General features: G+C 36.3%; 1 protein-coding gene across 1 annotated transcript in view; it reads left to right on the forward strand.

Moving 5' to 3' along the window:
• Positions 1-10479, forward strand: part of LOC110457997 (transmembrane 9 superfamily member 1-like) — a gene marked incomplete at its 5' end in the record, with an annotated part of 40526 nt that extends 30047 nt beyond the window's left edge. The window contains 8 exons of the mRNA XM_021509517.1: positions 696-767; positions 1423-1570; positions 3009-3134; positions 3422-3514; positions 3945-4055; positions 5996-6158; positions 6990-7181; positions 7653-10479. Of these exons, the coding sequence (XP_021365192.1) occupies positions 696-767; positions 1423-1570; positions 3009-3134; positions 3422-3514; positions 3945-4055; positions 5996-6158; positions 6990-7181; positions 7653-7854 (1107 nt within the window). The remainder of the gene's footprint in view (positions 1-695; positions 768-1422; positions 1571-3008; positions 3135-3421; positions 3515-3944; positions 4056-5995; positions 6159-6989; positions 7182-7652) is intronic.
• Between the last annotated feature and the right edge of the window lie 3622 nt (positions 10480-14101).

Raw genomic sequence — 14101 nt, forward strand, 5'->3', positions numbered from 1 at the left:
GTATAAGTTTTAATACAGAGTACAGTAACACCGGGTATAGCTATATGCAGTGAAAAAATAAAGATGTAAATAAGTTGTTCAAGATATCTTGTAAATGAATATCTTAAAAATAAATAAATTGCTTTGATACCGAAGATGTCTTTTTTTGGTGATTCATACGGTCACTGTTTGTAGTAACAAACTTTACTTAATGCATCATCTTTGATACTTACCAGTGTGTCACAATGTCTGTTCCTGGATCCCCTATGTAACGATGTGTGTGATTGGTTATGGCCCTTGATCCCCTATGTGACGATGTGTGTGATTTGTAGTGACACTAGATCCCCTATGTAACGATGTGTGTGATTGGTTATGGCCCTTGATCCCCTATGTGACGATGTGTGTGATTGGTTATGGCCCTGGATCCTCTATGTAACAATGTCTGTGATTTGTAGTGACCCGGGATCCTCTATGTAACAATGTCTGTGATTGGTTATGGCCCTGGATCCTCTATGTAACAATATATGTGATTGGTGATGGCCCTGGATCCCTTATGTAATGAAATCTGTGATTGGTGATGATCTTAGAGCTCTTATGTAACAATGTCTGTGATTGGGTTATAGCTTTGATCCTCTATGTAACAATGTTTGTGATTGGTTATGACCCTGGCCTGGATCCGTTATGTTACAATGTCTTTGATTGGTTTATATTTACAGATCCACTGGCTGTCTATCATCAACTCTATGGTACTGGTGTTCCTGCTGATCGGCTTTGTGGTGATCATACTAGTAAGTAAACAGATTATGTAAATTTATCAAACTAAAACCTGTGGCCCCAAGGAGGGTTTAAAGTTTACTAACAATGATCGATGTGTCTAACTCCAGACGTAAAACCTTGCAGACCTGTAGCTGTAGTCTAACAATACTCAAGACATGCAACCTTGCAGACCTGTAGCTGTAGTCTAACAATAAACTAGCATATTAGTACTTACCCCTGGTTGACAATTATTCAATCGCTATGTTACTTCCTCCTTTGTGTGTATATTTTGCGTATTTTTAACTTCTTCTCTGAAACCATTGAAAGGATTCGGATTTTAATTTTGGCTTGAATCAGCTGTAGGGTTTTCAACTTTTAAAATATATTTAATAGAAACTGTTAGTGGTCAATAGGCAAGGAATAGAATTATTCTTAATATCTGGTTGCTTTGACAAAACTAATCCTACCAATGCCAAGGAGGTGGAATTTACATAGATTGCTTCAGGCAAAAATACATGTTTCTCCATCAGTTCTAGGCAAATATTTTGAAAATCTATTTCCAACTCAAACCTTTTAAATTCTATGGAGCTGATTTCACTCTTGTGTGTGTGAAGTCCCATTGGCCTCTTGTTCATGATTTTTCCTTCTTTTAGAGTCAAATTAAGCAATTGTTGTACCTCTTTACAGACAAGAGTGCTGAAGAGTGACTTTGCCCGTTATAATGTGGACGAGGAGGAGAGTGATGATTTGGATAACGACGACAACGGCTGGAAAATCATTCACAGTGATGTTTTCAGGTTCCCAGCATTTAAAAGTCTCTTCTGTGCTATCCTAGGTACATATGCATGCACTCTAATCAAAGTTGATATTAAATTTGGTGATTTGTCAGATCCATTTGAGATCCTGTATACAGGGAAATTTTCACTGCAGTTTAACTTTTGCGTATTTTATCTTCTATAAAGAGGCGAATTCAACCTGACAGTGAATATTGGTATTGAAACAGAACAGTTACATGAACATATACATCATATTACAAGAAGATAGAATTGATATACTATAATTGAAAATATAGCTATTATATAAAACCAATAGTCCCCTCGGCTAAAGACAGCCGAAGGCAGCAATTAAGCTGAGAGCATCTGAATGTGGAGTATAGCTGTATAGGATATTGTATCTGAATGTGGAGTATAGCTGTATAGGATATTGTATCTAAATGTGGAGTATAGCTGTATAGGATATTGTATCTAAATGTGGAGTATAGCTGTATAGGATATTGTATCTGAATGTGGAGTAAAGCTGTATAGATATTGTATCTAAATGTGGAGTATAGCTGTATAGGATATTGTATCTAAATGTGGAGTATAGCTGTATAGGATATTGTATCTGAATGTGGAGTATAGCTGTATAGGATATTGTATCTGAATGTGGAGTATAGCTGTATAGGATATTGTATCTGAATGTGGAGTATAGCTGTATAGGATATTGTATCTGAATGTGGAGTATAGCTGTATAGGATATTGTATCTGAATGTGGAGTATAGCTGTATAGGATATTGTATCTGAATGTGGAGTATAGCTGTATAGGATATTGTATCTGAATGTGGAGTATAGCTGTATAGGATATTGTATCTGAATGTGGAGTATAGCTGTATAGGATATTGTATCTGAATGTGGAGTATAGCTGTATAGGATATTGTATCTGAATGTGGAGTATAGCTGTATAGGATATTGTATCTGAATGTGGAGTATAGCTGTATAGGATATTGTATCTGAATGTGGAGTATAGCTGTATAGGATATTGTATCTGAATGTGGAGTATAGCTGTATAGGATATTGTATCTGAATGTGGAGTATAGCTGTATAGGATATTGTATCTGAATGTGGAGTATAGCTGTATAGGATATTGTATCTGAATGTGGAGTATAGCTGTATAGGATATTGTATCTAAATGTGGAGTATAGGATATTGTATCTGAATTCTTCTTTCATTGCTGACTTTAAGTTAACTGTAAATTTTATTCAACTCATATTAATCACTCTTGTTGGCCCGGTTGTTAGCGTGCAGGTTCTAAATGTGGGAGGAAACCAGAGTTCCAGGGGAAACACATGGTCACGCAGGTGACCCCATATGTTTTCACATCCGATCGGGGAATCGAACCCCGAACACCTTGGTGAAATCCAAGTGCTTTATCCACTGTGCCACCCAACTCCAAGTTACATAGATGATACTTGACGTGAAATGTTTCTTAAGTGTTCTAACCTTGTTATTTAATAGGTGTGGGAACACAGTTTTTAGCCCTGGCCACAGGGATAATGATGATGGCTATGATGGGAATGTTTAACGTCCACAGACACGGAGCCATTAACTCGGCCGGAATCATCCTGTTTGCCTTTACCTCATGTAAGTGTTGTGCTGGTTATAGTTAGGGCTGATTTAACTTACATTGCTCGGACATAAACTTGGGATTTGGATGTTTTATTGTGTGAATTTGTTTGGATTTAGATTGTTCATACACATTTTAGTGTAGATATATTTGTTAGTTTTGTTTTAAATCTTTGACATGAACTTTACCGATATAAATGTTTATAAAAAGAAACGTATGATTGAGTTGTGTTTAAATTGTTTTGTTAAAAACAATTAAAAAGAAAAGCATGAAGTAATGATACAATTGACTTTTCCTGTTTTAGGTATTGCCGGATACGTAGCTGCCAATATGTACAGGAAGTTAGGGGGAGATAACTGGGTGTGGAACATCAATCTCACCTCATGTTTATTTGCAGGTAATGTTGAAGTTCTGTGTTTCTGTAAACATTTACCATTTACATTTTGTATTATCAAATGAGGAAAGTAATTCACGAAGTATTTGAAGTAAATTTTGTGAGGAATATCCATGCATTATTTTTAAAATGAGTACAGTTGTAGTATTTGCTAGATCCAAATCAGGACTAGGTATCAAAAGATCGTATAAAACTCAAATGTTTTAGGAGTGGAGCCATTTAAAAATAAGTAATCAAATAACTTAAATAAAATATCCATTTACAGTATTGCTAAATGCACTTTTTCTTGGTGTCTTACTCACCCAAATCCAATATTTTTCTCAAAAAAAATTATTAGGAGAATTCAAATGTAAAAAAAAAAATAGTGTAAAAAATTGTGGAATTTCCTAAATGTGTAAGTGTGTGTGACAAGTCTGTTGTTGTTCTGTTACAGCACCGTTCTTCTTTGTGTGGGCAGTGGTCAACTCTGTTGCCTGGGGTTATGGTACGACCCAGGCGTTACCATGGACGACTGTCGTGTTACTCATGTGTTTGTGGTTGTTTGGTAAGTTACAGCTGTTACTGAATGGGAATGATTTAAGTGTGCAATACTCTACAACGGTTGCATATTTGTACATTGTACATTGTACTTACATAGTAATTTATAGAGAAATGGTTCAACTTTCGTCTTGCATAACGAGGAAGTAGTAAATATTAATAGACATTGTTATATACATAGTAGTGTTTACTATAAATATTAGTACTAGATATAGATTTAACAGAAAAGGAAGTGGAGAAACATTGCACACTTCACAATGTATCAAAGGGAGTTAACTCTGATCTGTTCCACATTACAGGTATTTTATCAGACTTTTCTGGAATTTTTTCCAGCAGGTTTATATTATTTCATTGTGCTAGGTTATATGTAAATTTGACCAACTCCATACCATGGTCGTCTGTTGACATGACTGAAAGAATGCACCACTTTATCGTTTTATTAGCTCACCGGGTCGGAAGGACCAAGGTGAGCTTATGCCATAACGTGGCATCAGTCGTCCGTCCGTCAACAATTACTTTAAATGACTTCTTCTTAACCACTGATTGGAATGTAACTAAATTTGACTGGAAGCATCCCTAGGTGGTGGGGATTCAAAATTGTACCAATGGTGGGGCTGACCCCCCATTGGGCTTAGGGGCATTTTGGCTATATTGCTACAAAGACTTCTTCTGTAGAACTGTGCACTGGATATCAATCATATTTAATCAGAAGCATTCATGGGAGGCAGGGATTCAAAATTGTACAAATGGTGTGGCTGACCCCCCGTGGCGGCTGAGGGGTGGGGCCAAAAAGGGTTATTTAGCTATATTACTTTAAGCGACTTCTTCTCTAGAACTAAGAGATAGATATCAACGATATTTGACTGGAAGCATCCCTTGGTGGTGGGGATTCAAAATTGTACAAATGGTGGGGCTGACCCCCCAGGGGGCTGAGGGCTGGGCCAAAAATGGGGGCAATTTGGCTAATGACCTCTTCCGTAGAACTAAACCATGGATATGATCATATTTGGTAGGAAGCATTCATGGGAGGAAGGAATTCAAAATTGTACAAATGGTGGGACTGGCCCTCCGGGCTAAGGGGTAGGGCCGAAAAAAAAAAATTACTTGGCAATGGTTGAGATCCCCACCATATAATCATATATACAATTGCTGAGTATAAAGAGAGGAATGCACATTTGCTTCCGGGATGGGCCTAGGGTCTGGCCCCACCCTTGGAGACTTAACCACTGGGTCATAACTTTGAAATGGTTAACATCCCCCCCCCAAAACTATATATACAAACGCTGGGCAAAAAGAGACAAATGAAGTCATGACATTAGAACTGATCCTGGGGTCTGGCCACAGCCCTAGGGACCTAGTTTTTGAGTCACAGCTTGGAACCAGTTGAGATCCCCACCCCATAACCATACATAAAATTGCTGGGCATAAAAAATCAAATACAGATATGCTACAAGGACTGGCCTTGGGGTCTGGCATATTCCCTTGGATCTCATTTTGAGAATATTTTGCCATGATTGCTTAAATATCCAGGTGAGCGATACAGGCCCTCTGGGCCTCTTGTTTTTATAACAAAAAGAAAGATGAAAAACAGAGAGAAGGTTTACATATTTCAATATTGTTAATACTGTATACTGGGAAATATTCGCTGCATTCAACTTTCGCCGTTTTGCTTTTCTTAGTTAGAGCAGATTTATCATGGCAGCATGAAACAAACAATATGAAATTAGTGTTTGGGAAGGGCGAAATTAACTCTTGGCAAAAACAGGGCTAATATCATATTCTTATCTGTGGTGGAGCTATATTTAAATCATGCTATATCCCCAGCATGCATTTCAACCATGCCCCTTTTCAAAACTTGGCGAAAGTTTTCCGAAAGTAAGGAACAGATATTAAAGATTTCTGTATTATTTGTCGGTGAAAATGTACATTTACTCTGTTGTATTACAGTTGGTTACCCGCTCACCGTATTAGGGGGAATATTCGGCAAAAACTGGGCCAATGGTTTTGATGCCCCATGCAGAACAAAAAATATATCCCGTGAGATTCCGCCCGTGCCCTGGTACAGATCATCCTTTGCCCACTGCGTCGTGGGAGGATTCTTGCCCTTCAGGTACGTACATGAAATGCAACTGTCATATTTTTATTCAACCTTTCAACACAAATCTCGTTCGTTTACAGTGTTTTGAAACATGCTCATATTTAGGGTTGAAACATATATGCAACAATTATGAAACAAAGTTTATATAACTTATACTAATCACTCTTGTTGGCCCGGATGTTAGTGTGCGAGGGGTCTTACTGTGGGAGGAAACTGGAGTACCCGGAGAAAACCCACGTGGTAGGGCACGTGACCCCATACCTTTTCACGTCAAATCAGAGAATTGAACCCTGACATCCTTGGTGAAAGACACGTGTTGGGCAATCATCAACACCAAGTTCATCAACACCAAGTTGTCCAATCATCAACACCAAGTTGTCCAATCATCAACACCAAGTTGTCCAATCATCAACACCAAGTTGTCACATCTCCAACACCAAGTTGTCCAATTATCAACACCAAGTTGTCCAATCTCCAACACCAAGTTGTCCAATCATCAACACCAAGTTGTCCAATCATCAACACCAAGTTGTCCAATCTCCAACACCAAGTTGTCAAATCATCAACACCAAGTTGTCCAATCATCAACACCAAGTTATCCAATTATCAACACCAAGTTGTCCAATCTCCAACACCAAGTTGTCCAATCTCCAACACCAAGTTTTCCAATCATCAAATCTCTTATAAGTTTTTAGTCATGACAATATTTAATGACATCCGGACAACCTCTTTTGCTTTTATGTTATCTAAAAAAAAAAAAAAATATAGTTGAATTTAAATACACATTAATTTTTATTTACAGTGCAAAGATGAAATTAAATACAAATGAATCTTTATTTACAGTGCAATCTCTGTGGAGCTGTACTATATCTTCGCCACACTGTGGGGCCGGGAACAGTACACATTGTACGGAATCCTGTTCATAGTGTATGGCATTCTGCTGAGTGTCACAGCCTGTATCTCGGTGGCCCTTACATACTTCCAGCTGTCAGCTGAGGACTACAGGTGGTGGTGGCGCTCCATCTTCAGTGCGGGGTAAATACCTACTAGTTTCTAGTTGAATGTCTTTTATACAGTTCGTCATTAACACTTTCACCACTGTAGACCATAATGGACTCATCCAGATCAATGCATGGTAGAGTCTACTAAAGTTACATAGGGATGAAATAGTTAAATCCAATTAAATCCTTAATGTAAAATTATCCAATACGTAGGTGGTTGATTTTGTTGGTTCTCATTATCAACAAATCTTTGTACCCAACAACCCACTTTTAAGGTAAGGAGGTGTTTGTGTTTGTCTTTACTGTAAAATAGGTTGATGTTTTTACCAATAAATAAACCTATGTTTTCACCATTAAATAAATTGATATATTTACCATTTAATAAAGAGATCGATGTTTTCACCGTTGATGTTTTCTCTTTTGTATAAATTGATGTTTTCACCATTGAATAAATTGATATTTTTCACCATTAAAGAGATTTAATTGAGGTGTTGTTTTCTTACAGATCTACTGGGATCTTTGTGTTCCTGTATGCCATGTTTTACTATTTCAAACGGTCCAACATGTCGGGTGCCTTGCAGACTCTGGAATTCTTTGGCTACACCGCCCTCAGCTGCTACGTTTTCTTTCTCATGCTCGGGACTGTATCATTCTTCGCTTCTCTCAACTTTGTACGATATATTTATGTCAATCTGAAAATGGACTGAACACAAACATTCATTTTGCATATCTAAGCAAAAAAGTTGTTTCATTTTTGTTTTGAAAAATATATTATTCCTATTTTTCTTAGATAATCAATTTTTAAATTGGTTGTACTTTAAAATTTTCAATGCTATTATTTATGGTCACTGGATATAGTGTTTTGGTATCATTGTTACCATCAAATCAACACTTTTGTTTTCCTAGGTTAACCCTTTTACCACTGTAGACCATAATGGACTCATCCAGATCAATGTATGGTAGAGTCTACTAAAGTTACCTAGGGGTATTAAAAGGGTTAACAGTTAAGCCTGACCTAAATTTAGTTTATTATTTTGTGCACTGTGTATTCACATGAAGCACATTAAAAAGACTCAAAACAACAATTGTTAATGTATTTATGGTAAAACACGATACCTACATTAAATATTTCATAAATATGAAAGATATCACATTTTAAGAAATGAAATTTCATATCTTAATTCATATTTTATGTATTAAGAAAAAATAAATTGTTCTCAAGGTTTTAATTATTATTTTCTTGTTATTCATAGAGGATTATCTGTTTAAAAGTTCACATATTTTTGCATACCTTTTTGTACAGACATGTTCACTATATTGTACTCTTGACTGACCATTTGAGACATTGTTGTGCATTTCTTGAAATATAGACATATCTGATTTACTTGTAGAATTCACATTCTGATAATGTCATATTGGATTTTAATTTTTTTACAGATCAAATCTGGGGGGTTTTAAGTGTATGAATTACAATGAAATATGGGAGAAAGACTCATATGAAAAAATTAACTCATTCACCCCTGAAAACACATTTGAACTCTTCCAATTCAAACGTTGGAATAGTTAATTATAAAATTTCAGGGGTGAAAGTGTTGTCTTCGGCCTATATCAAGCAACAGGAAACAAGGAAACAGTAGATTTATTTTTCAATTCAAAATACAATGTTCTGTTTGATAAGATGGTTTTAGGTCTGAAACACTTCACGCAGACTTTTTGAAGATGTCAAGGAAAATAACGAATTTCAAATATTTTTTAAGGTAAATTCCTCATATTTTAATGAGTTAATATTTAAAATGTTGTTGTACCAGATTTCTATGCAAGCACTACAGAATAGGTATCCTGAGTTCAGTAACTAGGTCAGCTTGGAACCTACTTCAACAGAAGCTTCCTGAAAGGACACTAGTTTGAAACATCTTTAATTAACCCTTTCACCACTGTAGACCATAGTGGACTCCTCCATATCAATACATGGTAGAGTCTTCTGAAGTTACATAGGGTTGAAAGGGTTAAATGCATCCGGCCTAGAATGGGATCAGAAAATTGATTTTTTATATATTTCTTTGATCAGTTTAAGGACGATTCTGAAGGCAAAACTTACGAAAAACTAACAGAAGCATCACCTCCGAATGTTGCGTCATTTACCCCAGCCAAGACCCCCATCCCACTTTTGGGTGTGTGTGTGTTAATACAGGGGTCATGCATTGGTTTTCATAAGTATACGTTCTTAATTAATCACAATTTCAGAGGGGGAAAAGCACTGGGCTATCCCAGACTGTTGGTAGTCAGTGTCTGTATAAACGAGGTTGAATTGTATCTTATTGTGTATACAATATATAGAGGGGCTATAAAGTGTAGATATTACGTCGTATGTATATAGATTATAATACTGCCGTCAGACATTTTACTTGAGGAAGACATGCATGATATAAACAAAATTATGCCACTGTCGTTCACTTGGATGAAATTGATTGTAAATAAAACTTTAACAACAACATGTTACTGTTGGGCATTTAGGAATTCTTTGTTCACATAGGGTATCATAACGTAGATTTTTTTATAACATTCATTTCATGTTTTGATGCTTGTAAAATATAATTTCCCCCAAAATAACACTAACAAATTGTTAAATGCATTTCTCTTTTCTTCATGTGATCATTTTGAGTTACCAAAACTTGGATTTTCTTTTAAGAATATGAAATACCATCATAAATAGTGTTATGTTAAGTGGTGTTTAACTTGATTCACCGCTGAAATTTCATGATGAACTCTTCCAACCTTAGAGTTCAAATGTGTCTTCAGGGGAAAATGAGTTAAGCTGGTCAGGTTTTGAACAAAAGGGCCAAGAAGTTGAAATGATGAAACATTGCATGTTGTCTATATTATCATTCCATGTTTTTGATTTAATTAATGTGTCTCCTTTTTCTCTTATACAATTATTCAGGGAAAACTAAGGTTTTCCAGCAGTGGTGTTCCATCCACTAATTATTTCACATTGAGGCTTAGTGTCGTCACAACAGATGTCTCCGGTGTTCTCAGGTTTGGCGTAAAATTGGAAGTTAATATAGGTTATTTTCTAATTAACAACAGACAGGCTGTGAAATCAAAATAGTTTGACATTACCCTGGTCAGTCAATAGTCTCAGCTTTGTCTTCTCAAACAGATTTGGATAACGTTTTGTTTGGATGGTCAAATAGCGTATCGGGGGTAGCCATTCATTGTTACCTGGAGTGGCTACAGTGTTGACCTTGGGTGGCTGCAGTGTATACTAGTAGTGACTTCAGTATTGACCTTGGGGGGCCCCAGTGTATAATAGTAGTGGCTACAGTATTGGCCTTGGGTGGCTGCAGGGTATACTAGTAGTGGCTGCAGTGTTGACCTTGGGTGGCCACAGTGTATAATAGTAGTGGCTACAGTATTGACCTTGGTTGGCCGCAGTGTATACTAGTAGTGGCTGCAGTGTTGACCTTGGGTGGCCGCAGTGTCTATCAGGAGCGGTCGGTGTTTGCCAGGAGTTGCCATGGTGTTTAGCTGGAATGGCTACACTGATTATCTTTAGTTGGTTTCAGAAGTGTTCATTTTTAATCACCTGATAATTTTTGTGCCATGTGTATCTGGCAAGTATTTTGCTTAAAATAAGAGTGCATGTTTACATGTGTGTGCTGTTAACTCAATCACCCCTGATGACACATTTTAACTCTTCCAATTCTAAGGTTGGAATAGTTCATTGTGAAACTTCAGGGGTGAATTAGTTAAATAAAAGTGTATATGTGTATGAATGAACGTATTTATAGCAAGGTGAGCACGTGTCTAGAATTTGATGGAATTTGATGGAAGATTTTGGTATTACTGTAGTATATTGGGTAACCATTTATTCAACACATGTATTTAATTATATCAGGTGGTATTTTTACTATATCAAGTCATTTAATTATCATTTTGTGCTGGGTAATTTTTGCAATTTATGAATCATAATTTATGTAAAAGTGCATTTTACAAGGCAATGTTATACCTGTTGAAATAACAATTTAATAATCAACAGTTTATCCCAGCTCCCAAAACTTAAAAAGAATTACTCAAGCACCTTACTCTATGTAAATTTTAAAGACTGTTTCCAATCTTCTATATTATACCTATGTTTTGTGTAAAGCGTCGTCTCTCTAAAAAGCTATAAACTAACATAACAGGTACCTGATCATGAGTGCCAACAGTGTATACATACACAAAGGGCCATGACTCTTGTGTAAGTTTCTTGATGGAACTTTGAAAAGGATAATGTTACCGTAGAACAACACAATCTTAATCTGCAAAGTGCTTTTATATGGCCCTTTTATCTGGCCCTTTTTGTAACTACTTACATTGAACTAATTGGTTTAACTGTTTTTTGTATTTAAGCTAGACACAGTGAATTTGATAACTTTTCACGAAAATCTAAAAAAAAATCGGCGCATTTTGATATATCACAACAGGTCCCACTTACATTTTTTTAGCATCACCTTTTTGACAATTTGGTGAATTTATAAACTATGTGTAATTGCGTTAAATATCTTTAATGGAAATCACCAATTCTTATTCCTTGAGAAAGTTAGCTACCTATGTATGTATTCGACCAGAATCTCGGTTTATGCCAAGGCCAGGTTAAAACAGGTTTATTGTAGCCTATACCTCCTAAAACCTTATTTGTCTCAAATTTTGACCTACACAGTATCAATGTGGTCATTGTGAATCTACCTGTACTCATTTACAAACTTGCCGTAGGTTTTTATTCTGGCCTATTGCTTCGCTCACTGACTGTTAGGTGTACAGCTGTGTGAGGTATGTGTTTGTTGTCAAAGTACAAGTGAGCTGTCTAGTATGTGTACGCTAAAGGAAAAATCATTCTAAATGATAAATATTGAACATATATTGGCCTTCTTGCTTCAGCAATAATCTGTTGTCAGGAGTAGGATATTCTGTTTCTCCTGGAACATGACATGTAACGTGAAATCGCTGTGGGTGATATTATTTCAAACAGTGATGTAACCAGGCATTGTTTTGGGAGCAATGTACATATTTGTTATACATATAACCTCCGCGGGATGGTATATATGCAGGCTCATGTTGTTCGAGTTCTCCACAACATAATTTTGTAATAAGAAATCTTAGAAGTAATAATTGGAGGCTGTCTACTGGTGGGGAATGTGTAGAGGTAGAGAAATTCTTACGGTGTCGCAAAATTTTACTGTAATCAAGCCACCCTCGATACTCCAGAAGTTACGCTCACTATCGCCCTCTGCACCCCTGGAATATGTCGTGGCAAAATCAAAGGAACAGTTTGATCTTTTCATGTACATCAGAAGAATCTGTTGTTCTGTAATTTTCACAGGACAGGTATCAGCCTAAGATTGGCCAGGTTCTGTTTTACCAGAGACCAATCAAATAGCTTGCCACATGCCGTCAATTTTGTTATGACATATTCCAGGAGTGCAGAGAGCGAAAGTGAGCGTAATCTCTGGATTATCAAGGATGTAATCAAGCAGAAATATGTGCATGGTAAATTTGATTCATGCACAGTTTCTATTTCCATTTAGATTTTCTCTCATACATAATTGACTGTTCCAAAAGTGTATGTATCACAAACACGGACACAAAAATGTACAAGTAAATTCATGGAAATATTGGTGTTTGTAACACAGCTGGATGTACTGATACGATTGTTAAGGATATTTTGTTGGTATCTTACTTGTCAGTTTATAAGCTTGTGATGGTAAGAATTTGTTTTGATGGCCAAGTTTTTGATATATTTTTGTGTTGTGTGTTAGTACATGTACACCTATACTTTGTTATGTTAGATTCATCCCTGTAAATAGATATATTTTTGGCATGCAGAGTTTCACTGCCGAAATGTTTCATCACTGTACAACAGTTAATGTTGATTATGAGGGATGTTAGTAACTGTATACTAATGTAGACCAGTTTTACAAATCTATTGGGATTTATGTTGGTTACGAGTAAAATACTTAAAATAATTCTGTCAACTCATGTGGTGAAAATCATGATAGGAAATATGGAATCATGATACTATAATCTGGTAATTGGTTTTCTTGTGCTTCTTATCCTGTTAGAACCGAAATATTGGAACAGGCTTAATAACAATTTTGTTTAAAACTGACAGCCAACTACCAGTATATGAGTATATCACAATGAGTATGTTATGGGTGTGCGAGTGGTTTACATAACATACAGTGTATGTACAATATTTGTCCATGTTTTAATGCAGTGGTCTTTCAATCCAGTTTATGTACAATGTAATATACAAATATAGGCCATCATTTGTAAGACAATAAAATGTAGTATAACGGACGTGTTTGACAGGGCCGTTGTTAACAGTGGGATATATAGCACTAATTTTGACTTCTTACTTGAACGACGACGATTGAGGATATACATGAAGATTGCACCTCGCTCTGCAGAGCTGAGATAACCGAGGCTATGAAAGGAAATTGTACCTAGCTCTGATAATGGAGATATGAATGAGTGTTAAACCTCCATCTGCAAAGCTGGGACTAATCAGGAAATTACTATATCATTAATTCATTCACCCCTGAAATTTTATAATGAACTATTCCAACCTTTGAATTGGAAGAGTTCAAATGTGTCTTCAGGGGTGAATGAGTTAATACTGTTATCATGAGAAGTCAGTTCTGATATTCTAATAAGAACATCATGTAACATTCCAACCACAAACTCAAACTGCTTTTAAGAATGAAAACTGTTGCTATGGGTAACGATTGCTGGGAAAGGAACCATGGAATTTATTCTAGGAGAAAGAGAAAGTTTTGTATTGAATATGTTACGCCAACTTGCGCTATCTGCACCCCTGGAATATGTCATAGTAAAATTGAAGGCACGCGGATAGCTATTTAATTAGTCTCGGGTAAAAGAATCTGACCAATCGCTAGGCTGATACCTGTCCTT

The sequence above is a fragment of the Mizuhopecten yessoensis genome, unplaced genomic scaffold (genome assembly GCF_002113885.1).
Source record: "Mizuhopecten yessoensis strain PY_sf001 unplaced genomic scaffold, ASM211388v2 scaffold9399, whole genome shotgun sequence".
Classification (NCBI taxonomy): domain Eukaryota; kingdom Metazoa; phylum Mollusca; class Bivalvia; order Pectinida; family Pectinidae; genus Mizuhopecten; species Mizuhopecten yessoensis.